General features: G+C 35.1%; 1 protein-coding gene across 8 annotated transcripts in view; it reads left to right on the top strand.

The window, feature by feature from the left end:
- LOC123560653 (thrombospondin type-1 domain-containing protein 7A-like) overlaps window positions 1-27,116 on the top strand; it is a 443,009-nt gene that overhangs the window by 359,688 nt on the left and 56,205 nt on the right. For all 8 annotated transcript variants that reach the window (XM_053553308.1, XM_053553307.1, XM_053553309.1 and 5 more), the window contains one exon: window positions 3,714-3,917. In XM_053553308.1, coding sequence (XP_053409283.1) covers window positions 3,714-3,917 — 204 coding nt within the window. The remainder of the gene's footprint in view (window positions 1-3,713; window positions 3,918-27,116) is intronic.

The following is a 27,116-nucleotide window of genomic DNA, read 5'->3' on the forward strand; positions in this document are numbered from 1 at the left end:
ATGTCATGCGCAAAACCTAGACACCTAGCTTAAAGGTCAAGGTCACAATTTGAGGTCAAAGGTCAACAGGGATTTTTTCCTGTCTGGTCCATAACTCTACCGTCCATGAAGGGATTTCAATATTACTTGGCACAAATATACCTCCTAATAAGACGATGTGTCATGCACAACTTTCAGACCCCTAGCTCAAAGGTCAAGGTCACACTTAGCAGTCAAATGTTAACATAGCATGAACAGGGTCTGTTTCGTGTCCGGTCCATAACTCTGACATTCATTAAGGGATTTTAATATTACATGGCACAAATGTTCACCATGATGAGACAACGTGTCGTGCGCAAATCCCGGACCCTTAGCTCAAAGGTCAAGGTCACAGTTGGAGGTCAAAGGTCAATAATTTTTTTTTTCCTGTCCGATCCAGAACTCTGTCATCCATCAAGGGATTACAATATCACTTGGCATAATTGTTCCCCATGATGAGATGACATGTCATGCGCAACACCCAGTACCCTAGCTTAAAGGTCAAGGTCACACTTTGAGATCAAAGGTCAGTAGGATTTTTTTCCTGTCCAGTCTTAAACTTTGTCATGCAAAACAGGATTTAGATATCAGTTGGCACAAATATTCCCCTGGATGAGACAACATGTTATGTGCAAAACCCAAGCCCAGGGTCTAATGTCAAGGTCACACTTAGAGACCAAACGTCAGACACAAGAATGACTTTGTCTGGAGCATTTCTTCTTCATGCATGGAGGGATTTTGATGTAACTTGGCACAAATGTTCACCAACATAAGACGGATTGTCATGCGCAAAAACCAGGTCCCTAGGTCTAAGGTCAAGGTCATATTTAGAGGTCAAAGGTCAAATTCAAGAATGACTTTGTCCGGAGCATTTCTTCTTCATGCATTGAGGGATTTTGATGTAACTTGGACCAAATGTTCACCACCATGAGGCACCCTTGTTTTTAGAATTACATCCCTTTGTTTTACTATAAATAGATTTTATTGTAACTTTTTTATCATTGACCGTAGAGAAAAATCGAGACCACTTTTCTGTGGTACAACATGCATGTTACATCCATTTTTAGGTGTATTTTGACCTATCTCTACCTGGTCAAGAGTTTCTTGTGGACTTATATTATATAGATTTTTTTTTTTTTTAAGATTAATTTCCCTTTGTTGGTACTATAAATAACTTATATGATAACTTTTTTATAATTGGCAAAAACATTTCAATATGAAAACAACTGTGGGTTTTTATATATGCACATTTTAATCCAGGTGTGTTGTTATAACATATTGTATATAATAGTACAATATTGTTTATACATCATTGACAGATATCAGTTCATGATGTTATACTGCAGTAGAGAAAATTAGGTGCCTTCCAGTAGGGGACTTTGTATTGCATGGCAATACTTCATTCACTTGTTTGAAAATGTCACGAGTGTGCTATTATTACGCATCACCGTTTCCTCTGCAAATGTTCTCGATGACAACTAGTAAAACAAACTTCAATTTTCTTTGTATGTTGGTCAATGTTTGGGTTGCTCGAAACCATGGATAACTCGAGCATTTTGCCTATCCCCTTGCGACCTCGAGCGAGTGGTGTTTCACTGTATATCATTAAGTTTATCTTCTATCCTGATATTATGTTAATTTAGATGTTTGCTCTATAAGGCAGAGTTATGCACATGCATGAACACTTGAATATATACATAATTCTTATAACTCCAAATAAACCTAAGTGCTGAATTTATTTGGACTTGTATACAGCAATTGCCTGGTCCAAGTATGGATTATTACTGCTGTGAACTCATCCACATTTTTTTCTTGATCATCAAAAATCTCTGTTCGAATGTTTGTCACTTTGAAATCTAAATCAGGTTCAAAACTGGGCTATCTGAGATCTTAAACTATGTCACTAGGTCAAATCATAGAAACCTTGTTAACACAGCAGACTTGATTTTCATAAAACCTTGTCAGAATGTTTGTCTCTATAAAATCTAGGTCAAGCTCGATACTGGATTATCCAGGTTGAAAACTAGGCCATTAGGTCAAACCATAGGAAGACATTGTTAACACTGAAAAGGCTGCATTTTCTACCTGATCTTTATGAGACTTGGTAGGAATGTTTGTCTGTTTAAAATCTAGGATTAATTTGTAACAAACAAGGTCAATAGATCAAATCATATAAAAACCTTGTTAACACTTTTGAAGCCACTTTTTCAACTTGATTATCTTACATCTTGGTCAGATCTATATGAAATGGGGTACCCGGGGTAAGAAGCTATGTCACTAGTTCAAATTGTTGCAAAACTTGGTGAATGAGTAACCTCATTACATAAAACATAGAATGTTTGTCTCTATGAAATCTTGGCCAAATTGGATACTAGGTCATCTGGGGTAAGAACTAGGTCAGGTGAGAGATACAGGGTCTTCAGGACCCTCCTGTTTAAGAATTAATTTCATGCCTACAGGCCTTAAAAATACAGTATTCACACACACTCTTGACTGGAGATACATCTGTCTGTCTGTCTGTTTTGCTTAAGGGAATACGATTTTAAATGTTTCAGACCAGTTGTCTGTATCCTATAACAGCGGCTATATGTGTGCGTGCATGCATGTGTGTTTGGGGATGGGACTAGACAGGTGATAAATTTAGTTTTGCCATTGACAAATTCTATCATGAAGCAGGTTTAGGCAGATTCTTCCCTTTGTCTGGGGTAATGATTGTGTCTGGGATAATGCCCATTTCTTTGGTGATGTCCACCTCTGGGAAAATGCCCATGTATGGGGTAATGCCCCCATCCTGGGTAATATCCATGTCTGGGGTAATGCCCCTATCCTGGGTAATGCCCGAATTTGGGGTAATGCCTATGTCTGGGATTATGAAAAATGTTCCCATCTGGAGTAATGCCCATGTCTGGCATAATGCCCAAATCTGGGGTAACACCCTTGTCTGCAGTGATTTTCCATGTCTGTGATAATGTTAACATCTGGGGTAATGCCCATGTCTGCATTAATGTCCATATGTATGGTAATGCCGATGTCTGCAGTAATATTCACAACTAGGGTAATATCCATGTCTGCAGTGATTTTCCATGTCTGAGATAATGCCCACATCTAGGGTAATGCCCATGTCTGCAGTAATATTCACATCTAGGGTAATATCCATGTCTGCAGTGATTTTCCATGTCTGAGATAATGCCCACATCTAGGGTAATGCCCATGTCTGCAGTAATGTCTATGTCTATGGTAATACCCATGTCTGCAGTAATGTTCACATCTAGAGTAATGCGCATGTCTGCAGTGATGTTCATATCTAAGGTTTTATCCATGTCTGCAGTGATGTCTGGGATAATGCCCACATCTGGGGTAATGTCAGATGAGGCATCTTTGGTGCTGGTGATCTGCCAAGTTGCCAGAATGACCTTTTCATCTGGTGTTACTTTACATTTGTAACAAGGCACAAAATGGAAAGCCTGACCAAACACCATAAGTTTAATAATTTGGTTTATTTAATTTGACTAGATTCAGGCTCTCATAGACACAAATAAAAATTAACAGGTAATAAAGTTGCTGCTGAAGTACTCAAATGGGGATTCTTTAGGAATCTTTATTCACTTGACTGTGATAAAAAGAAAACTAAAAATATAATTTAGAAATAGTCAGTTAACAGATTTATCAGTTATAATTCTATATTACTTCTCCAGGTTATACACGTGGAGTACAGAGCCGATCACGTGCTGTGTTAGCCCATTCGCAGATGAACTATCCACCATGCCCGGAACAGTTGTGGGACAGTCGACCATGTGAGGCCACAAAATGTTTCACTTTTCATTGGAAGACTTCAGAGTGGTCTGAAGCAAAGACTCGTAGTGTGTGGTGTGAGCGTTCTGATGGTTTACGTGTGACAGGTAAGAAATGTTTATGTGATGGTTGTGTGGTCTGTGTGTGACAGGGAAGAAATGTTTATGTGATGGTTGTGTGGTCTGTATGTGACAGGGAAGAAATGTTTATGTTATGGTTGTGTGGTCTGTATGTGACAGGGAAGAAATGTTTATGTGATGGTTGTGTGACAAAGAAATGTTTATGAGATGGTTGTACGGTCAACGTGTTTATGTAACGGTTGTGTGGTTTGTGTGTGACAGGGAAGAAATGTTTATTTGATGGTTGTGTGGTTTGTGTGTGACAGGTAAGAAATGTTTATGTGGTGGTTGTGTGGCCTGCATGTGACAGGTAAGACATCTTTATGTGGTAATTGTGTGGTGTACATGTTACAGGTAAGAAATATCTACTGTATGGTGGTTGTGTGGTCTGCATGTGACAGTTAAGAAATGTAATGGCTTTGTATTTTTAGTAGTACATCACTTTGTTAGATTGCTGATAGGCATCAGCATGTATACATACATCAGTGTACTGTAACACTACAACAGGAAGCTTTGAGAAATTACTAGAACGTAGAGTCGCGTGAGATGTAAAACCTTGAATGATAGACCATGGGTTTGTCCATTTAAACATGTTAAATCTCGTTTAGTCATTTGAAATATAAGGGCAAAAACATAGTACCTATAGTCATGCAAAAATCCCATTCTCCAGTGTACAGAAAAATGAATAATGTGACTACTAACGATATGCTATTAATCTTTATGAGTTTTTAGCTCACTTGTGACAAGGTGAGCTTTTGTGATCACCCGTCGTCAGTCCGTCTGTGCGTCCGTCTCGTGCATCCGTGCGTCAACAATTTCTTGTCTGCACGATAGTGGTTTCATTTATGATTTTATTTTAAACAAACTTGCACACAACTTGTATCACCATAAGATCTCGGTTTCTTTCTTGAACTGGCCAGATCCCATTACAGGTTCCAGAGTTATGGCCCCTGAAAGGGTCAAAATTAGCTATTTTGACCTTGTCTGCACAATAGCAGCTTTATTTATAATTTGATTTTTACCAAACTGGCACACAACTTGTATCACCATAAGATCTCGGTTCCTTTCTTGAACTGATCAGATTCCATTATGGGTTCCAGAGTTATGGCCCCTGAAAGGGCCAGAATTAGCTATTTTGACTTTGTCTGCACAATAGCAGCTTCATTTATGATTTTATTGTAACCAAACTTGCACACAACTTGTATCACCATATGATCTTGGTTCCTTTCTTGAACCGGCCAGATCCCATAATGGATTCCAGAGTTATGGCCCCTGAAAGGGCCAAAATTAGCTATTTTGACCTTGTCTGCACAATAGCAGCTTCATTTATGATTTGATTTTAACCAAACTTGCACAAAACTTGTATCACCACAAGATCTTGGTTCCTTTCTTGAACTGGCCAGATTCCTTCATGGGTTCCAGAGTTATGGCCCCTTAAAGGTTCAAAATTGGCTATTTTGGCTTTTGCAGCCATATAGAGACTTCATTTATGGTTTTATTTGATACAAACTTCCAAAATATCTTCAACAACAATAAATCTTGGATTCCATGACAAATCAGATCCATTCGTAGGTTCCAGAGTTATTTTATATCTGATTAACTCCCCAGATTGTAATCAAAATGGATTTATACCAGTAAGTACTTACAGGACTTATTTGAAATTTCATTATTGTCATTAGTTGGACTGAGCCAATGAGGGTAGATAACTATGGACTGATTTTATGTCAAATTACCTCCCTTTATTTCAAATTAAAATGGGTATATCTCCGTAACTAATGAAGATACTGATCTGAAATTTCATTTATGTCAACATATTTATTTGGCAGATCCTTCTTTTGTTAACTTACAATCATTTTTTTTTTTAATTACTTCTCTTTTACTTTACTATAAATAGCTTGTTTTTAGTAACTTTTTTATTATTGGCCGTAGGGAAAAACCGAGACCACTTTTCTGTGGTACAACATGGATGGTACCTCCAATTTTTAGGTGTATTTTGGCATATCTGTACCTTGTAAGAATTTTTTTTCCTTTTTGGTTTAATTTCTACCCTTTGTTGTTCCTGTCCTTTGGATTTAGATATTTTTTCTGAGGACCTTCTTGTCCTCAAGTGCAATGATAACAGGTGAACGATATAGGGCCATCATGGCCCTCTTGTTTTTATTTTTGGGTTACATTATTTTTCTCAAAAAATTACAGTTGGTGGAGGAAAGAAAAACAAATAATACCCACAAAATATTGGGAGTCGACAAAAAAATAAAACAGTTCTTCACAGACTTTTTAAAAAAAATCCCCTGATATCATTCAATTATGTGAAGATTTTAAAGTATTGAACAGAATATGGGTTTCAGGCAATTGGTAACCAATTGAAATCAAATTACAATTATACAAAATACAGAACATTTCCTTCAGTGAACTTAACTGTTAATGGAAACATTTGAAATACTTAATTTCTATTACTATTTAAAATAAATTAAACTAACAATATCACATAAGAATAATAATGTTGAAAAAAAAATTGTTATTTCTCCTCAGATTTTATGACCCCAATAGTATTGCTCATTTGTTACCATTCATGATTCATACATATATTCAAGGTGAATTAGTTAAGGTCAGATGAGGGACTTTGGGCCTATGTAGCCCTCTTTATATTACATGCCATCAATTAGTCTAGTAATCAATGTAATTGTTCTAATAAAAACATATAAAATTCCATGTCATATAACAAGTGAATTGATAGTTCATATTGATTTTGGCAATATAGAACATGGATTGTTATTTATCTTCTACACTATGACACTCTTGAAGCCTAGAAACCTCCAGTTTCTAACTTTACTAGTATCTCATTCAGTGAACCTCCCCAGAGTAATCAACTGCCTTGGTAGCCTAGTGGTAGGACGCTCGCTTCAAGTCCTTGTGGGTTCGATCGCTGGCCGCATCATACCAAAGATGTAAAAAATGTTACTAGTAGCTTCCTCTCTTGATGTTCATCATTAAGAGGTTAGTGCTAGGACTGGTCAGCCCCGGGTCAGTATAATGTGACAGGGTGGGGTATCATGTCACATGTCTACGACATGATACTCCAGTGAGGAAGCACTATAAAGTTGGGCATTGTGCTCACTTCTAGAAGTAGAAACTGTCATTTATATGACTGAAAAGATGCTAAACCAGAACAAACACACACACACTCCCAAAAGTAAATCCAAAGAATAAATTTCAGTCTTTCTATTGGTACTCGTTAGCGATCACTCTGTTTATCAACAATGAAACATCAGCCAAACAAAATAAGTATGATCTCTAACATTACATAGATTGACCTTCCTATTTGAGATTGATTGTTTTAGATAATTTCGAAAGCATCAAACGCATGTTTTCCATTAATTTGTATGTTAATGGTAAGGGAACATTTATGTTCGTCTTTGATAATTGTCAGTGTCTTAATGCTATTTGCATTTCCATATTTCTTAATGATCTTAATCACGATATTCCAATGCGTCATCCGTTCTTTTAAAAAAAATCTGTTATCTCCTGCTAATTCAAAAGGCATGTTGAATTTCCTGAAATGTCACAGTTACCATGGATTTAGGATATGCAATAGTCCCAACTGTTTTAGAATGTACTGAGTCAAATAAGAATCTATGTGCCTGTTTTTTTTCAATGCTAGTTTTTAGCTCTGGATGAGCTATTGTGATCATTCACTGTCTGTCGCAAATCATCTGTCTTATATCTGTAAATCATCCAAATCATTCATGACAGACATCACCTCAGAAACCATTTAGTGGAAGTTGATGAAACTTGGGTGGCATGTTTCTTACATGGTCCTATACAAAAGTTTTACAAAGAAATTAATTCTGTGCAGAACTGTGGGGCAACGGGGAAATAACATTAAAAATTTTCTTTGGAGCCATTGGCCACATTTCAAAATAATTTGACAGCAAATTAATGTTCCTTGGGTGACTTGCTGTCAAGGTTTTTCAAGTTACTCAGATCTGTCAAAAACCATGGTGGCCAGAGGGGTGTTGTTACTAAAGTTTGCTTCAGTTCTTGGTCCTGAGTGTCATACTTGATAGGTATACACTTATCCTATCAAAACTATAAAACAGGCATGGTGACATTCCCTATAATGAACGCTGGAAATGATAGAGTATATGTTGAAGTAGATTTATGTAAAATTTAAAAAAATTATGTCCATAGAAAAAAATTCAAGGAAATTCCATAAAAATGGAAGTGCATTAGTGTGCAGGTAGAGGATCTGTCTCATGGCTTTGAGTCTACAAAGACTGAATCTGGAGGTCAAAGGTTTGATTGGCAAAAATAAAGTTTAATATTCCTTAACCCTTACCATGCTTGACACGATTGATTATGCTTTGCGACCGGTGTAGATCATGATCAACCTGCACATCCATGCAGTCTGATCATGATCTGCTCTGTTTGCCATTCAGTCAGTATCTTATTGGTAAGCACCCCTTTTAACAGTTAATGGTACTGTCCAAATTGGAAGATGGACAAGTTCATTATAGAAATTAAGCAGGGTAATGGTTAATAACATGCAATACTTGGTTGAAATTTAGGAAGTGTTTATGGAACAAAACTACAAGATGTTACATTATCTTTCTCTACAGTTGATTTGTTGGATAAAGTCCGATTTAAGTTTTGTTTTATGATTGCATGCTAAGACAGATCAAGGTTTGCTTTTTGCTGTATAAAATTCAATAAAACGTGCAACCATAATGCAACAAAACCTTTGGGAGAAATAAAGTAATTCCTTTTGAAATATTAACTGCTACTTAGAAAACCTTGCTCATTTATGGAATTTCAGGCTGTTATGATAGATGTGTAGGAAAATATTAACCTTTAGGCTGCTGGTGGCAAGTGATTTTGCCTACAATGCGACCAGTGTAGACCAAGATCAGCCTGCACAACTCAGTAAATTTTCAGTGAACACCCTTTTAAATAATAAGTGGTGCTGCCCAAATTGAATGATAGACCAGTCCATTTTAGACATTTAGGGTAAAAGTTAAGGTTCAAACACATTCAAAATAAGTGGAAAGGTTGATGTCTGAATAGATATTTTATTTAGCTGCCACCTGTATTAAATAGCCACTTGCCACATGCTTCCCAGATTGACATATTGTTCTACTATCATTTAGTGGTATTTAACAGCCACCTGCCTTCAGAAGCCAGATAGCTGCAGTGTCGGTCCCTTTGCTGGCCATATATTCCAAATAAAATTCAATTTATCTTTCAGTGTGCTTTGAAACAATCTGTAGTGATTTTGTCAATTTCTTTGTATAGTAATGAAGAGGAACTGATTTTCTTAACTTAAATTATTTCTTAACCAGAAAGTTCCAGAAAGAGGACTGTTTCAAATTGAAATTGTCTGCATAATTGTCTAAGAGAGAAAATATTGGCAATTGCTTTAAAACTTTACACAATGACTCAAGTGCAAGAGGAAGATCAGCACCAGTAGCTCAAAGGTCAGTGTCTGTTGCCTGTTTTACTGCTTGAATCAATTCTGCTTGAAAATGAGAGTAGTTCCTCCCTTGATAATGAGTTTTACATCCTTTGATTCAAAACTACATAGAAACAGTTGATGGCTCAATGCAGTACACATCCTAAGTGGTGATTCTCTCATAAAAGGAATTTTCTTCTGATTTCTTTATGTCAAATAAAGGATTTCAATTAAATTCTATTGACCTGTGTAGACAGCTCATTAACCACCCATTCAGAATGTGCTGTTGTTAAACTTTTCACCTTCCACTATATACAAGATACAAGAATATTTTTTAATGCAGGATAAGTATAACATATAAAGTTAGCCGACAAAAAAAAATTCTTTCTTCTAACAATTCTTCTTATGATACCAGACTTTGACTCGAAAGTACTAAAGTTTAATGGACTCTACATACCAGTCTATATGGAAGACAATTTTCCAGCTATAAGACAATCCATTAGAAGAGTTATGATGTACAGAATGGATTTGACTTTTAATACTTCAGCAGCATGCTTCTTTTATGTCTAATTTAGTAAGCTAAGTGTGTTTGAATTTATTGCGGCTTTTAGTTGATATCGAAGCAGACAGTGCACATTTAGATATTAATGACCTTGACACAAGTTATCATTTGTCTGTCATGTGACAGTCACTTACAAGCCTCAGAATAAGGTTTCTGACTTCAAGAATGCTGGTCTAGAAGTTCAGATCTGGTTCCCATTTCTAAATTACAAACTAGATCATTAACCACAGGCCTCTTAAAGCAGGTGTTACCAGCTTAGGTAAGTGGCTGCTTAACACATGTGGCTACTTTAGGCACTGCTGTATGTCAGGCACGAAAATAGTCTTCATCTGGAAAAGTCAGTGTTCAAAATTTTCAGATTAATGATCTATATTAAAAAACTATTTGGAGTAGTCACAGGCTGAGTCAACTTTAAAGAACTTTGGGAGTTTTTGTGTTGAATGGATAGTGTTATTTGGAAAAGAAATCTTGGTCATTTATAATTATCACATAATTGTAATTATAAGGCTTAAAAGTACTCCAGGGTACTGTAACAAAAAGATGTTTTGCCTGTTGCAGACCCGGATCCAGGGACAGGCCGAGGGGGCTCATGCCCACTCAGTTGGCTGAGAAGTGACCTAGTCTCATCAGAGATGCACCCTACTATTTTAGCAAAGGAATAATATTTTCTCAAAATTAAGAACCAGAAACACACCTGAGGCCACCATTTCATACCTGTATTTCAAAATTTTCCAAGGGTAGAGCCCCCTGAACCCACCCCCCTTCAAGAAGGTAAAAAACTCTCAATTACCTCAAACTTTAGACCTAAAGTGCATCAGAGGCCACTATTTCATGTTCAATGGGGAGAACCCCCTGACTCCCCTTAAATGAGGGGAGTACCCCACCACACCACCAGTAAATGCACCAGAGGCCACCATTTCATACCTGTATTTCAATGCATTCCAGGGGGAGACCGCCCCCCCCCCCCCCACCCTCCAATACCTACCCGCTCTCAGCCCTATGCCCCTCGGCGGTGTCGTCTTCATTCTAGACTGGTGCCCCCCAGTCAAATATTTCTGGATCCGGGCCTGTGTTTTGACACAACTTCAACCAAAATTCTCATTAAGAATTGAACATATTAAATGAAATCATTTTGTTTGTTTATTTTTAGCTCACCTGAGCACGAAGTGCTCTAAGGTGAGCTTTAGTGATCGCCCTGTGTCCGTCGTCCGTCAGTCGTCCGTCCGTCGTCGTCAACAATTTGACTGTTAACACTCTAGAGGTCACAATTTTGGCCCAATCTTAATGAAACTTGGTCAGAATGTTACTCTCAATAAAATCTTGGATGAGTTTGATATTGGGTCAACTTGGGTCAAAAACTAGGTCACCAGGTCAAATCAAAGGAAAAGCTTGTTAACACTCTAGAGGTCACAATTTTGGCCCAATCTTAATGAAACTTGGTCAGAATGTTACCCTCAATAAAATCTTGAACGAATTTGATATTGGGTCATTAGGGGTCAAAAATTAGGTCACCAGGTCAAATCAAAGGAAAAGCTTGTTAACACTGTAGAGGTCACATTTATGACTATATCTTCATGAAACATGGTCAGGATTTTAATCTTGATGATCTCAAGGTCCAGTATAAATCTGGGTCATGTAGGATCAAAAACTAGGTCACCAGGTCATATCAAAGGAAAAGCTAGTTAACACTATAGAGGCCACATTTATGACATATCTTAATGAAACTTGGTCAGAATGTTAATCTTGATGATCTATAGATCACATTCAAATCTGTGTCAGGTGGGATAAAAAACTAGGTCACTAGGTCAAGTCAAAGGAAAAGCTTGTTAACACTATGGAGGCGACATTTATGACTGTATCTTCATGAAACTTGGTCAGAATGTTAATCTTGATGATCTTTAGGTCAAGTTTGAATCTGGGTCATGTGGGGTAAAAAACTAGGTCACCGGGTCAAATCAAAGGAAAAGCTTGTTAACACTCTAGAGGCCACATTTATAACTGTATTGTCATGAAACTTAGGCAGAATGTTAGTCTTGATGATCTTTAGGTCAAGTTCGAATCTGGGTCATGTGGGGTCAAAAACTAGGTCACCAGGTCAAATCAAAGGAAAAGCTAGTTAACACTTTAGAGGCCACATTTATGGCCATATCTTAATGAAACTTTGTCAGAATGTTAATCTTGATGATCTTTAGGTCAATAGGTCAGGTGAGTGATCCAGGGTCTTCATGGCCCTCTTGTTTATGTAAAATTTTAATTACGATAACTTTTAACACATCAAAAGTATCATATTGTGACATTTGAAAAGACAAAATAATGACCTTCATGTTGTTTTCCAGCCAGAAATACCTATTTAAGACATTAACAGCCAAATAAACAATAGCACTCTATGTAAATATATATGTTAATTTATCTTGCAAGAGAATCTTTCACTCCTCTGTATGATATACAACAAAAACACTTGAAAGAAAAATATATTGTTTACTTCATGAATTATTAATTACCAGATCAAGTTGCTGTATAATTCATCAAGTCAGTGATGTCTACAGAAGGGAAACATAAATCTGTTAGATCACTATAAAATTCATTAAAAAGGACTGTCTTGTCAGGCTTAAACTGTGGTGTGCTTTCTTGTGTAATTAAAAGTATAAAGTGTATTTCCGCAGTGTGACTGTTGTTTTAAAATGCAGTCCTGTTTTTTGTTTGTTTTGAATACACTTGACTGGCAATCAGATGAATATACAGATGACAAACAATCAACGAAATACAGCTGAGTGGCATTCACCTAAGTAAAGTTGACTGGCAGTCAACTGCTTACTGCTGAATGGCAATCACTTAAGTAAAATTGACTGGTAATCAACAGATTACAGTTAACTGGCAGTCAGCGAAATACATTTCACTGACAATAAACTAGACAACTTAACAGATTTGAAGGGCAGTCAACTGATTAGCAATAAGGAATATAAAGTTGACTGGCAATCAACTGAATACATTTGACTTGCTTTTTATTTTACATCAAATTTTTACATTGTATCTAAACCTGTAGATGGTTTTAGGTCAGCAGAATTCTCAGTCTGTAAAGGTGACCTGTTGTGATCACCCTTCCTTCATGGCTTTTTTTCAGTAAGTTGTGACCTTTTTCTTTATTTTAGGTAGTTTACATGTACACTTGGCCATCATGACCCTCTTATCTATCTATATTACAGAATATCAGTAAGTTGAGCATTGAACTCACTGACTCACTTCTGAAAAATTAGTTTTTTCCTAAATTTTAGAGTGAGTAAGTGAGTTGGATTTTACTGCAAATCGACACAAAATGGTCATATATTGCTGAGCCTAAATTTCAGAAGTTTTGGCATTATTCTGGTGGCATGCCTGCAGGAAATTGTTTAGCATTAGATTGTATCGTGAGATGCATGTGAACATGTCAAAAGTCCTTTCCTGTGATGTTGCATTAGCCTGAATTTCTTGGAAATTATATCAAAGATTGAAATGAAAATTGATTGCTGTCAACCTTTTGCATTAGGTAGAATTTGCTGCAGGAGGACAAACTTCCTCAGACTTAAAAACTGTTGTCACATACTGTAGAAATATCTAATCAAACAAACATAAGTGTTATGTTTTGTTCAAACATCACAGTTATTGTTACTTGCACTGAATAATGATCATTATTAAAGTTATTTTGTTGAGCATTGAAACTACACAAACTTGGGTATCAGGAAATCATCAACAATTACTATAAGTGTATTAATATTAGTGGAGTATTAATTTTCGCGCTATTAGCGGGATCGTGCATGCGCTAATTTATGTCTAGCGCTAATGTTAGACTGAAATGAAAGACTTAAAAAGGTGATATTTATAGTATTGAAAATACCGCAATCACAATGCAACAGAGCACAGAGAAATATATACTAGTTGTGTAAATCCTAACTATTATTCTGCAGAATTTTTTGAATATTAGAACAAAAGTCATCTATTTTTGTAAATTAAGCTGCTTGTTTTTCTTCGCCACTGTCCATAAACATGGTATATAACACGTTCGGGGTAGATCGCCAGTTTGTCTGGTCGCGCTAATAACAAGTGTCACAATAACATTATACTGCTTTGATAACCAAGTGCAAATTTGAAAACAAACAATTATCACCATTCTGCACTGTGTACATGTACAAATTTACAGTATACAGATTAACACTAATCTAAACGAATGTAGATTTTATGTCATACTGTAGACCTATGCATTTTTATGTGTGTGCCTGGTCGATTTCATTACAAATACCATTCAGCCACCAACTTGCTATTTTAGCGCTGGTGATACTGCGCTAATACAAGTATGCGCTAATAAGTCGAAACTACTCAATTCAAGGCCTTTGCACTAAAATTTAGCTGTGCTGATATCACTGTCTTGTAAGCTGTACGGCCGTAAATGTTTAGACACTTCCAAGATGGCGGACGCTGAAAGTCAACACAGGTAGGTGTTCCAGTTTTTCATTGATAACATGTTTTCTTCAACACTTTTAACGGCCACACTTATAGCAAATGATAGCGGAATAACATGTTCCTCCTTGGCATTATCTAAAAGTTTGTTGATTTCATTGTTTCTCGAATTACATTGACGCAAAATGTGCCAATTTGATGAAATTAAAATCGAATCGAGGAACGTACATTATTTTCGGTCGTATCTTATTCAATAACCATATCTGTTTGAATATTTCTGTGGTATTTTGAAGCTTTTTACCGGTTCTTTACGATGGTAATGCTTGATTTTACGAAACATATCTGGAAATATCAAAATTTTTACGATTTTTAAATTGTCAATACAGCGGCGTAGACTATACCAACATATTCATGCTGAGCGGTGTAGACACAGTTTTTTGTGAACGGTTTATACATAGAATTAAGCGAAAAAACTGAACAGTGTAGATACAAGTTTTGAATGGTGTACATACTGATATCAATACATTGTTTTCTATTACAGGCTTATGCCATTCACGTGTTATTACTGTTGCTTCGAGGGAGACTTTGATATGGTTGTTGATCACTGCACAGAACTCCACTCCAGTCAGATTTTGAAAATAAGACGTAAAGAAATAAATGAAAGAAATGGTAGAAAAGGTCTAAGAACTCTAAATTTCAATATCATCCCGAACATTTTAAAATCAACTAATAAACAAATTTTGCCTTCATATCAGCATAGAACTCCAAACATTGAAATCATTGACATCGACATTGATGAAGAGGATTTCGGACTCTGTGATTTATCGTTAGAAGAACCTTGTAACAGCCCTTTTTAAAAAGAACAAAAACTTCAACCCCTCATAAAATTGCCCAAGAAACTCCTAAAGATAATGAAATGCTTTTTACAGCATCATTACTTGAAGAAGACATGACAGAATGTTCAGTTGACGAGTATGATCAGGAAATGATAAATGAAATTAACCGGATTTTGCCCGATGTAATCAAATCTCTAAGAGATATCGACCAGCTTCAAAATTGGTTGTCTTTTCACCAAATGATAAAAGAGGGTCGTTTCCCACTTGAAAATATTGCATTTCACTTATTCATGGATGTCTGTAAATTTTATTCGCTTGGAAACACAGCTTCAATGCATTTCAGTCCTATAGTTAAAAGCTTCTGGAGAATAGGATACTGTTTATTTCATGGTAAGTGGCTACATTTTATGAGTGGGCCTAAAAACTTAGGACAAAAGTTTATAAATCCTGACGAAGAGATATCAGCTGAGAATGCAGAGATAAATTTTGCACCGGTAACATGGCAAGAGAGGGTTAAAATCCGTAGTGCGTCTTTTATTAGCGCAAAATAATGATCTCCCTTTCAAATACTGCGTCTGAAGACGGCCAGAACAGCAAAATTACCTAACCTACGTACAACGTGTGTCCCCGACAACACTTTAAACTAAGGTGAAACTGTTAACAATATAAACATTATATCTACGAATAAAAAAAAACAAACTGAATTTAAAATTTGATGGTAAAAAACAAATTGCTAAACAATTCACAATTCACAAAAAAGTGAAAAACTAATGGCAGTGGCTAGGATTACGGATCCGAACAAATATAATGTATGATGTCCCTCAAATACTGCCGTAATCCTATCCTTTTCTGATAGAATTGTCTAAGTATACCGTCAGAACTTCCTTTATCCTATACTCGGAGGCTAGGATTACGGAACCGTAGTTAATTTACATATATTTTTAAGTGGCATTTTTAGCATAGACGAAATTAATATAATGTATGATGTCCCTCAAATACTGTCATAATCCTATCCTTTTCTGATAGAGTTGTCTAAGTATACCGTAGGAACTTCCTTTATCCTATACTCGGAGGCTAGGATTACGGAACCGTAGTTAATTTACATATATTTTTAAGTGGCATTTTTAGCATAGATAAAATTAATATATATATTGTATTTGTAACCTATATATTTTTTATATATAGGTTACAAATGTTATAAGAGCTTTAAATTTTGACTTCCATCATTGGTATATTTTCTGAAGAGAATTTAGTTTTGTACAAATTGTACAGTGAAACACTGATATTTCATACATACAAAAATTTCACTACTATATTTTATCAAATGTTTTGATTAAGGGCATATTAGAATCGAAATAATTTATAGCAAAACCGTGTTTTAACACTGTTTATACACTTGGGCGGTAATACGTTGTACAAATAATATCACTCGGCTGTGCCCTCGTAAAAATTATTACGCCCGACGTATAACCGTCCATCGTGCATAAATAGTGTTAAACCACTCTTTTGTTATAAATTATTTCTTAAATATTGTCATGCCATGACCAGCAGCTTACTAACACTGATCAGTTAATGCAGACCAAGCTAACAAAGTTTGACTGTATTCTCATGTTAATCAAACTATTATAATTTGTGTATCAAATTAGCAATAATTTGTTCACAATATAAATTCTTGTTCACAAAACATGGAACCTGATATAATGGGTAAGGATTGCCAAATTGTCCCTGAGACCTGCCAGCATGCCTACAGTTGTATATCACAATATCAAATAGTCCTCCAACATGCCGATGCCAATTCTTTTGACTGTCAAACACTGGAATTGCAGCTGAATTACTTCCTATTTACATTTAATATTACCTCAAAGTTTTATGTGTCTTTAATACATATTTTACAGATGTTTAATATATAAAGCCACCTTGGAACTTAAAAGTACTTTTTTTTATTAAATGAAATTAAGTGGACAGTCAGTTGTCAATAGTCAGTCATTCTTAATTTTACTTAAACCTCTTCTTCAGAGTGCTGGCCAAAATTATACTTAACTTGGTCTGTAACATGTTGGCACAGACCTCTCTACAGATTGTTCAAATGGGTTTGTTTGATGACAAGGGAGTGTTAGAGCTAAAAATAGACAAATCTTTAAACAACTTGTGATTTCCTCTATGAATCTCCACCAAACCATGGTCTATATCATTCTGGGATCATTTCAACAGGTCCTCTCTCAAGTTTGTTCAAAGAGGTTTTCTTGACTATATTTAAGGGTTGACATTTAAACAATCATCTCATGAACCTCTTTATGGCTCTACACCAAATATGGTCAGTTGCATTCTTACATGGACCTGTTTCCAGTTTGTTTAAATACTTCCCATGAACTTTTTTTGGAGCTGTCAGACCTGAAAATAAAACACAATGTTTGTACAATCTATCTTTATGAATTGAGTAATGGATATTCACCAGTTCTGTCAAGAGTATCTTTATAATTTATGGGCCTTTCTCGATTTGTTTAAATGGTTCCTTTGGATTGCACTTGGAGACTAAAACTTTTGTGCAACCTCTTTTAATAAACCATTCAAGAGATGTTTACCAAACACAAATCAGGTTGTTCAGATGATTCACCTTGGGTGCATTTGACATTTGGAACCTACCCTCTAAGCTCAGTAAGGCATGCAAGCACAGATCTGTGAGTTCCATTCCTGGGCAAGGTGATGTACTCTGTAACAATTTGATGAAAGATATTGTATGTGAAGTCATTTGATCCTTCACCTATGATTTATATGGAAAAGTTGGCAGTTACTTGCAGAGAACAAGATAGCACTGGTTCAGATTTTCAAGAACACTCAGGTTAGGCTTTTATGCCTACCATAACATAACTGAAATACTGTTGAAAAGATGGTGCTAAAGCCTAAACAGAAAAGTCTGGGTCAGCCTGTGCTAAAATGTTTCTCTGAACTTACATTTTGTGTTTTACTGGTTTTAAATTAAAAATGTTTAACCATATTATAATGTAATCATTGTTCCTGCCAGCATGGTTACAGTTAAAGTTGTGCTGGTACCTGGCTGTTCTTCATTTATTGGAAGGCAGAGCTTACCATGTCATGCACAAAATGTTTGAAATCTATCCTCTGAGCAAAATGTATGTTTTCCTACTACATTGTATTTTGCATGATTAAAGAAAATTATGTGATTATTTCTGGTGTTGTTTTACCATTTGATCATGACTTTATTGTGTTTTTTATCCTTGATTTTAAATTCACAATCAATTCTTCAGGCTTAAGGTTAATTTATTTGTACACAGATACTTCAGTGTCATTCATTATCGTTAAAGCTGACCTTAATATTTATCCTTAAAGCTGATCTTTTACCTTAACTTTATAAACCAACAAATGTGCACTGGCTGCAATTATATTGTACAATTTCATTCATGATTTATAAGTTGTTTGTTTGTTTTTATTTGCAGCAATGATAAAGATTTATTCTTTCTTACTCATTATTTTGAACAGTTATTATACCTTTTAGTGTAAATTAAAGCTTTTAAGAATTGTATGTTTCATATTGGAATAATACTCTGTAAGGTATTTCTTTTTTGGAAATTGTACAGGTTGGTATAGAATTGATTTAATTGCAAAAAGAACTTGCCGGTTGCATTTGTACATATAATAATATTAAATTCACCATTTCATTGTTAAGTGGTCACTGATTTTATAAGAAAAATATGTAAAGATCAGTCAAGAAATGCCTGAGGGGAATTGTGACATTGTAATTGTTTGTTGTAAAATTTATCCACAAATAAATGACTCTTTAAAAAAGGTAAATCCCACAGAATTTCACAAGGTGAAATATATGTTTTGATAGAGGCCACGGATGGACAAAGAATGATCTTTGCCACCTACTAATCCCCAATGATAATGTAATTCCCTTGCAAATGTGAGGACCCGTCCATTTCATGATAAGTGATAAAATAACAATTCTTGTTACTTGTACATTACTTTACAAGTAAATATCAGTATTGTTTCATTTTATCTGTCCAAAAATTATAAGGGAAAATTAATAGCTCAGTCGGGTAAAATGCAAATACCGTATTTTCCCGAATTAAGGCCCCCCTCTAATTAACGCCCCCCACCCGTTTTGGAGGGGGAAAAAAGTCAACAAGAACGAAAAAAAATCACCTACCTCATTTTTATAAGTCCACATAATAAGTAATTTACAGTAAGTATCCAATGTATTAAGAATTAAACACACTTTTAAACAGTACATGTACCGTAAATCCAAAACGTTTATACTAAGTACGGTACGTATCCAATCATCAAATAGAAAATTAAACGGTAAATCCATTTTTGATATGTTTTTGCACCACCCGCGCACAAGCTTCCTGTCGACTTTAAACAAATTTGCGGCAAAGTGTTAACCTTTTCTTCGGCAGTTCTAATAACTTTTAATTTAAAAGCCGGCACATAAGCAGCGTGTCAAACCACTGACATTGTGTATTGCAGTACCCGTATGTACTAAGGAAAATATTATCGGAGTACACAGCTGTTTGGGTATGATGACGTAATGTGTAATGTCGCGAGCGTGTCACGGAATACATGAGGTACCGTATTTAAATGCATAATTTTAAGACACACTGCATTAAATTGGATGCCAAATAATTACGTTTTGGGGGAATTAAACAACACAGAAACACTTTACAGTTGGTCTGAACGATGTTTTTAAGTTTTGTAAAAATTTTAATTTTTAATTTTTTTTACCTCAAATGAACGCCCCCTCTTTGGAAAATGTAACGCCCCCGGGGGCGTCTATTCGGGAAAATACGGTAACAATATAAACTTAGCAACTTGTTTTGGACGAGTTCGAAATCTGATGAGGATTTTTTTCTTGTTTTGTTTTTCCTATTCATTCCTATTTCTGTCCATGTATTCTTCGTTTCTTTCTTTAATTGTTTGTATTGCATATTATAGTCATTATATATTATATTACATAATATTGTAGTCATTATTTGCATTAGTACATGCATTTAACCAGTATCATCTTTGATAGGATACTGCACCTTTTTCATACATGCCATATTTTCAGATGGTCAGTAAGGGAGATTTGCCTCAACAAGGCTTTTTTTAAGGGATATTTGGGTGAAAATAAGGGAGACTTTAATTTGCTCATTTTCTTACGCACAGTTTTCATGAAAATATCATTGAATTCCTATTGAGTGGAGCCAGCAGTTGTGTACAAGATTGAACTAGATACTTTGTTTTAGCTTTTTTAGGTGTTGATGCTTTTGCATCAGGAGAGAGTGGTCTTTTTGACATGTTTTAGCATACAATACTCAAAAGATTGTGGAGAGAACATGTCAAAACAGTCTTTTAAGGGCAGTCATTCCATTTCAGAAATGAAGTTGTTAAAACAAAAATGAAGAGATTGTCCATATTTAGCATATATGGCATGTACCCATGAATAATGCACAGTTTTTTTACCCCCGGGACCACCCCCGAATCGTGGGTGCACATTATACACAGGTATAGACGATTTTCCAACTTCAAAACAAATTTTGTTTCCGATTTTTTCCATTTTGGTAAAGGGAAACTACTCTCAGCGCTTACTGTGTACGTTTAAATCTAAGATTGCCATTACGTTCCGTAAAAGATCGGGTAGTTTATTTTTCTTTCAAACAAAATTAATTTCAATTATTAAATTTAAAAGTATTTTGATGAAAGAAATATTAAAATTCACAAATATTATGATACTAATAAAAAATCGAGTATTATCTTTAACCGAGATCAAACTGTGAACAACAAAATTGACATGAGGTTGACAAGCTAATTGCCAATAATTACTTTTTGTTATCAGTTTGAATTGAGAAGCTCATGTCATTTTGAAAGATACCATTCCGAAATATTGAAACAGTTGCTTTCTACTTATTCAAAATATTTAATTAAAAAAAGAAAAAACAACAAAATTATATAACAATATTTTACTGGTTTTATTTTCGAGAAAACAAAAATCAGTAGTACTGCGAGACCAAAGCTGCTGTCCGCCGCGGAGGTAGCATTTTTTACCGGTGTCAATGTAAACTCTACTTTCGTTTTCCATTCACCTCAAAGTTGACCAAAAATGTTTTTTTCCCAGGATTTTGGGCTAAAATCGGGGGTGCTCAGCATTATACATGGGTATCTACGGTATGCTTTTTCATCTGCCATAATGGCTTCAGATATTTATTTGTCATAGTGTCATAGAGAAAATGAAGGAATCTGAAATTTTGATGCAAAAATGATTAAAGAACTGTCATTGCTGAGCTTCGAACCCACATGGCAAAAGAAACAGTATGTTTTACCTCTAAGCTAATTTATAACTGGTAGAAAGTAGAAATATTTAGATTTTGACAAGTTACAAAAATGTTGAATTGCCTTATATGCTTCACATTTGAAACTATTTATAGTCATGTTTTTTAAACAGGGCATAGTATATATATGTCAGATGCATAACTGTGTTACCTTGCATTGTATGATAGAACACTTTTCCATTTCATTAGATTAAGAGTTCATTAGATTAAGTGCTATAAGCAGGTTGTTTCCCTTGAGTAAGGGGGTTTATTGTAAGTGTTTTGTAAATAAAATTTCTGGTTGCCTCAGAGAAGTGTGTAGGCCACAGTTAATTAGGTGCTTTTCTACTCCAGGTCTTGGCCTCTCTTCTCAAAATAATTATAATAGTATAATTTACTTCCATTCATATGCATGTATTATATTACCTGTTAGATATAACTTGTCCTGTTTGGACTCTGGCTTTTTTTGCTTCAACTACTGGTCACTGAAAGTTTAAATAAACAAAACCAGTTACATTTAAATTTCAGTTTAACAAAATCTTATGTTTGAAGAATCAAAGTTTTTACAACTAATTTTCAAGAGATTTGATCAACAAAATGCAAATATTTGTTTAACACTATAAATTTAGTTAATGCTTGTACTAATTTCTTAAGTTGTCAGATATTTAATGGATGTTTAGACACATTAAGACACATTTATTCAATTAATTCTCTCAAAAATCATTATATTAAGATTAAGGTACTGCAGACAAAATTAATGCCTAGAATCGTTACATAATTGTATTTCGTCAAAATTAATTTTGGTCTTAAATGAAATATGACCCATGCATGTCAGTGACTTTAGCGCAGGTTGTCAGTTAATTTGTGCTTGAAAAACTTTGTTTTCAAGTTGTTTTAATTATCCTTTTAGTAGTCCAAAATGATTTGACATTTTTGAAGGAGACATAATCTATTTTACTTCAGTTGTTTTCTCTGCCAGCACATGGGGCTGGTTTTGTGCAGCCATTTTTGGTTTTTCTTGTATTTTATGTCATGTCAGACACTAGGAAGTTTCACTCCCACGTAGCTGGTAGTTCAAACAAAGTTTTGAAAGGGAAGTAGTCGGAATAAAATTACTGACCCCAATAAAGGAAAAATGCCAGCGATGCTGGTCTTGAAAATGCATCATGAAGAGCTCAAAGAACAAAATGTTAAAGTGCTTGATTCTGAAATTTAATAATGGCTTGTTTATTACAAATTCAGCAGAATCAGGAAAAGTATGATACCAAAGTGCACTGTTTGTTAAGTAGAATCAAAGTAGAATCAAACTGCTTGAAGATTAGTATCCTGAAGTTGAATATGATTATTATGATGATCACAAACAAGATGGATGTTCAGACAGTGCAGCTTTGACTACAAGTAAGAGGAAACTTGACAATAACGATAGTTATCCTCACACTAGTATCACTGACAGTAGATTAAATTTGCGATTAAAGGTCAGGAAATTTGTGATGCCCTCTTAGCTCAGAATATTAATGATTTATTCAGAAAAGAAATGGGTAAAGATAGAATAATATTCTCATGAAAGGATGGTTCAACACGAAGACCTATAAGTTACTGGGACAGTCTTGTTGTCATGAAAACAAGTCAACTTGTGTTGGATGTGATTACCACAAGACAAAAAATTATAGAATATTGAATGTCTGGTTATGGAAAGTAGGGTAGTAGACATACTAGAAACTAAATTGACAGAAAAGTAGGAGTAGATGTTGGCACTATTCTTGATGAGTGTAATGATTCTATGACTTTGCTAGGACAGGCCAACAGATAGATTAATTTTAACACAGCTTGACATGATGAAACATGATTTGAGGAACAAATTTATTCATTTGTGCAACCAAAGCCTCCTCTACACAAACCAGCTATTTGGAGATTACGTTTTGAAAGCTGCCAAAGAAAGCTGTCATTTACCATCTTTATCTGCAGAAGAACTTGACTGGATGCAATCTTAACAAACCAGGAACTGAAATGTTCCCTGGAACCTGCATGGTAGACCTCTTGTATGTGAAAATGACTTACATAGCATTCTAAGATTAAATTGGGTTCCCAGAATATGTTACATCTTTTAAGAAACACTTTATTCTTATTCCTGCAACACAAAGTGCTTTGCCTTTATGGAGACATCAATGTCAACATACATGTTTTTTATCATGTAAATCTTTGTTGGATGCTTTTAAGCAATTAGAGGTTCAGGTCACATCAGTGCTTCAGTAAGATATCACTTTATATCAATAATGTGCTTAGCTTAATTAATCTGATGAAACGGACAAGATCACTTCATATTAGCTTCAGAATTCTTGCTCCAGAACGCTAATCATAAAAAGTCTAATGTAACACCATCTTTGTAAAGCTTTGTGTGTCTCAGTCTAGAATGCCAAGTATCTAAGTGAATAGATATTCATAGGACATAATAGTAAGATTTTCATTAAGTGTTTTCTCCATGATTTTTTTTGTAAGAGGACAGTCAAGGTGAAAGGATGGCCAAAAGTAAAGGTATAACATAAACATAAATGGTCCTGTTAGGCATAATTAAAACAAAGGAAATCAGTGTTGATCATTACACAATTATTAATACATGTTTTGTGCTAGAATAAGATTTATGCTTAATTGTTTCCTATTGCAACATCTGCAGAATTCCTTAGGATCTGTTGAAGTGGGCTTTGGCACCAACCAGTCTCTTTGAATTCTGTAGATGCATTCCTCCATAATCATTTGAACTTGAACTTTTGCAGAAAGATAACAAACATGAAATATGTTTTTTTTTAGTTGATATTTTTTCTTGTTTATTTGGTGAAAGGACTTTCACACTTGCTTTATTCTTCTATTCTATACTATTGTATTTCAACATAGCCTTTGTATAATGGCGGGCAGCTGTAATTACACTGTTATTGTGTATCCAATAGTCAGGAATTTCACATCAACAGTCAAATAGATATTTAACAGTTTGAACCACTTGATTTCAGTAAAACCTTACATAAAATGATGCAAGGCTGTTTTCTTGTGACAAATCAGCATGAAAAGTATTGAAAAAATACACATCATCCTCATCACACATTATTAGCTGCCAGACATTTTAACCAAACAGTTGGCGATACAATAACCGATAATCTGGTAAGAATTTGTAAGAGATATTAAACTTACAGTACATGTTGTTTTAGCGGAGGGATTAAAGATTTTTTTGCTTGACCTAGCATAGTAGTGCCTTTAAAATTGGAGCATAATAAAAGGAAATTTTAGATTAATTTGGAATTGTATGGATATTTGTAGTGATTTATATTGTTATTCAAATTAATATAACAGATAAAAAATATTGGTTAATGATAATGGATTGTACCTGTGAAAATTAATAAAAATTATAAGAAATATTTCGTCATTTGATAAAAAGGTAAAGTATAGAATTTTCCTCTATATTGATCTTAAGTTATATCCTTCTGTTATGACTACTTATTAGGTTACAAGGGAGTAAATGTGGCAAAACTTGACCATAGAATGATAAATTGTAGAGAATAAAACAAGGAATGTTTCCATTGTTATTAATTTTACTATAAACATTTCTTGCGTGTTTATACAATAAGGTAATTTGAGAATCTTTCTTTTGTTAATTATTTTGTTGTGTAGGTGCTTAAGGGCACGTGTGACTTAATTATATCATATTCCTTGAATTAAACTGCAGTCAGTTCCTTATTAGTAGGGAGGGGACAGAGACCTGTACCAGTGGAGTTAGTTACGTCTGTTCTCTGTGGCGTCTGTGTGAAACCTGACTTTCCACTTGTTCATATTTCCACCAATTTTTCAAGTCCTTGGTGTAGTTATCAAGTCACTAATTATACCTACCCTAGGTACATTGCCACTATATGTACCTTCTGCCACAACACTTCCTAAATGGGTGATTTCTGTACACTGTCACTCGGCTCTCCACACAGTATAATGTCTTCCATCCTTGGCCAATCTTTTGACGTTATTTCTCAGGAAGCAAGAACAGCACAGAATCTGATGCTTTAATTTTTTTGCCATTTTTTTAAAATTCAGGCATGAAAGGGGAGATGATTAAATACTTTTGACTTTTCAGACCGATTCGTGAAGTGAAAAAACGAAAAAAATCGGTCCCGTAAAAATGGAGAAAAGTATAAATTTCAGTCTGATATCTCAATACACGATCACCTGACAAGTAGGAAATTGTTGGTCGCACCTTCAGATAATCAATAAACGTGTCAGTCGGTCTGATTGTCACTTTGATAATCGGTCCGTAATTAGCGCGTGACGCAATCAGTGCTCGCGCGGCACCTCCTTTAATGTTTGCAGACAGCCGACTGCGGTGTATTAAACATTTTTGACTGGTTTCCTAACGTTTCTGGCTGGATCCAAATCATTTCGACGGGGATCCACTTCTTTTATTTAGAATCCGACGGATGGTTTATTTCAAAAGGCTATGTTTGATCACGGTAACAAACAAATGGTCGCTGCATTTAATCAAAGAGCTATAATTGTACATTATAGGTCTTTGATTTAATGAGACATCACACGGAAAACCGATAAAAATAATTTTTATAATTACTTGATTTGAAAAAATTACATGATTCATTTGTTAGGGCTCCAGTTGAAACAAATGCAGAAAATCGTCTTTGCAACCCGACTGTACAAAAAAGAAAAAAATGGACGGGCAACCACGAATGATAAAGAAAACCGGAGTGGCACTGTTTATTAAATCGGTCTTTTAAAAAACGTTTCAAAATGAAATTTTGTTTACATCAGAAGAGAACATATAACTTTATAAAATGTAGTTGCTTATTGAAGTACAACGTAAGTGAAATGAAATATCCGTGGCCAACCCGCCTGACGTTTTGGTACTATACATGCGGGAAATTCGATCTCAGCGTTCAAAAAACGTACACATTCGGTCCGCGGCAGAGTATTCTTTAAATACTGAAGCTGTTTAGCAGAGAATATGTGTCGTGTAACTCACTTTGACGCATTGTATTTTATAGAATTCCGTCAAAAAATGAAGAAACATCACAAAGTATCTGCCGTGTATACGGTATCGAAGTCACGTGCGTTGGCTTTTAGACTAGTTACCCACACGGTGTCAATGCCTCGTATTATCTCGGAAAAACATCGAAATTTAAACAAAGTAACGATCACACATAACACTGAATAACTGTCTTCATTGTATGGTAACGCGCGGTGACTGGTAACTCAGTTTTAATGCATGACATGCTTATTTCTTTACCCTATCACGTTTTACAAAATATGTAATATTGGGAATGCGGTGGGTGGGGTAGCGCCGATGTCAGGATTTTCGTTTCGGACCGATTGAGTTATCAAAATTTCCGGAGCCCTGGTAAGGAATACATGCTAAAGGTGATGTCATATCTAATGACTGAAAAATGATTTATAGCAAAAGCATGTTTTAATGAATTTAAACATTCTGTAGTAGTATTAGAACTTTTTTTTCATCTTCATAAATTATTCTGCAGAACATACAACCTTTTGTTGTGTTTAGTCTCTGATTGAAATTATTTCCTAAGTATAACTTTTCTTTTTAATTAATATTAACTAACATAT

The sequence above is a fragment of the Mercenaria mercenaria genome, chromosome 10, assembly GCF_021730395.1.
Source record: "Mercenaria mercenaria strain notata chromosome 10, MADL_Memer_1, whole genome shotgun sequence".
NCBI classification, from domain to species: Eukaryota; Metazoa; Mollusca; class Bivalvia; order Venerida; family Veneridae; genus Mercenaria; species Mercenaria mercenaria.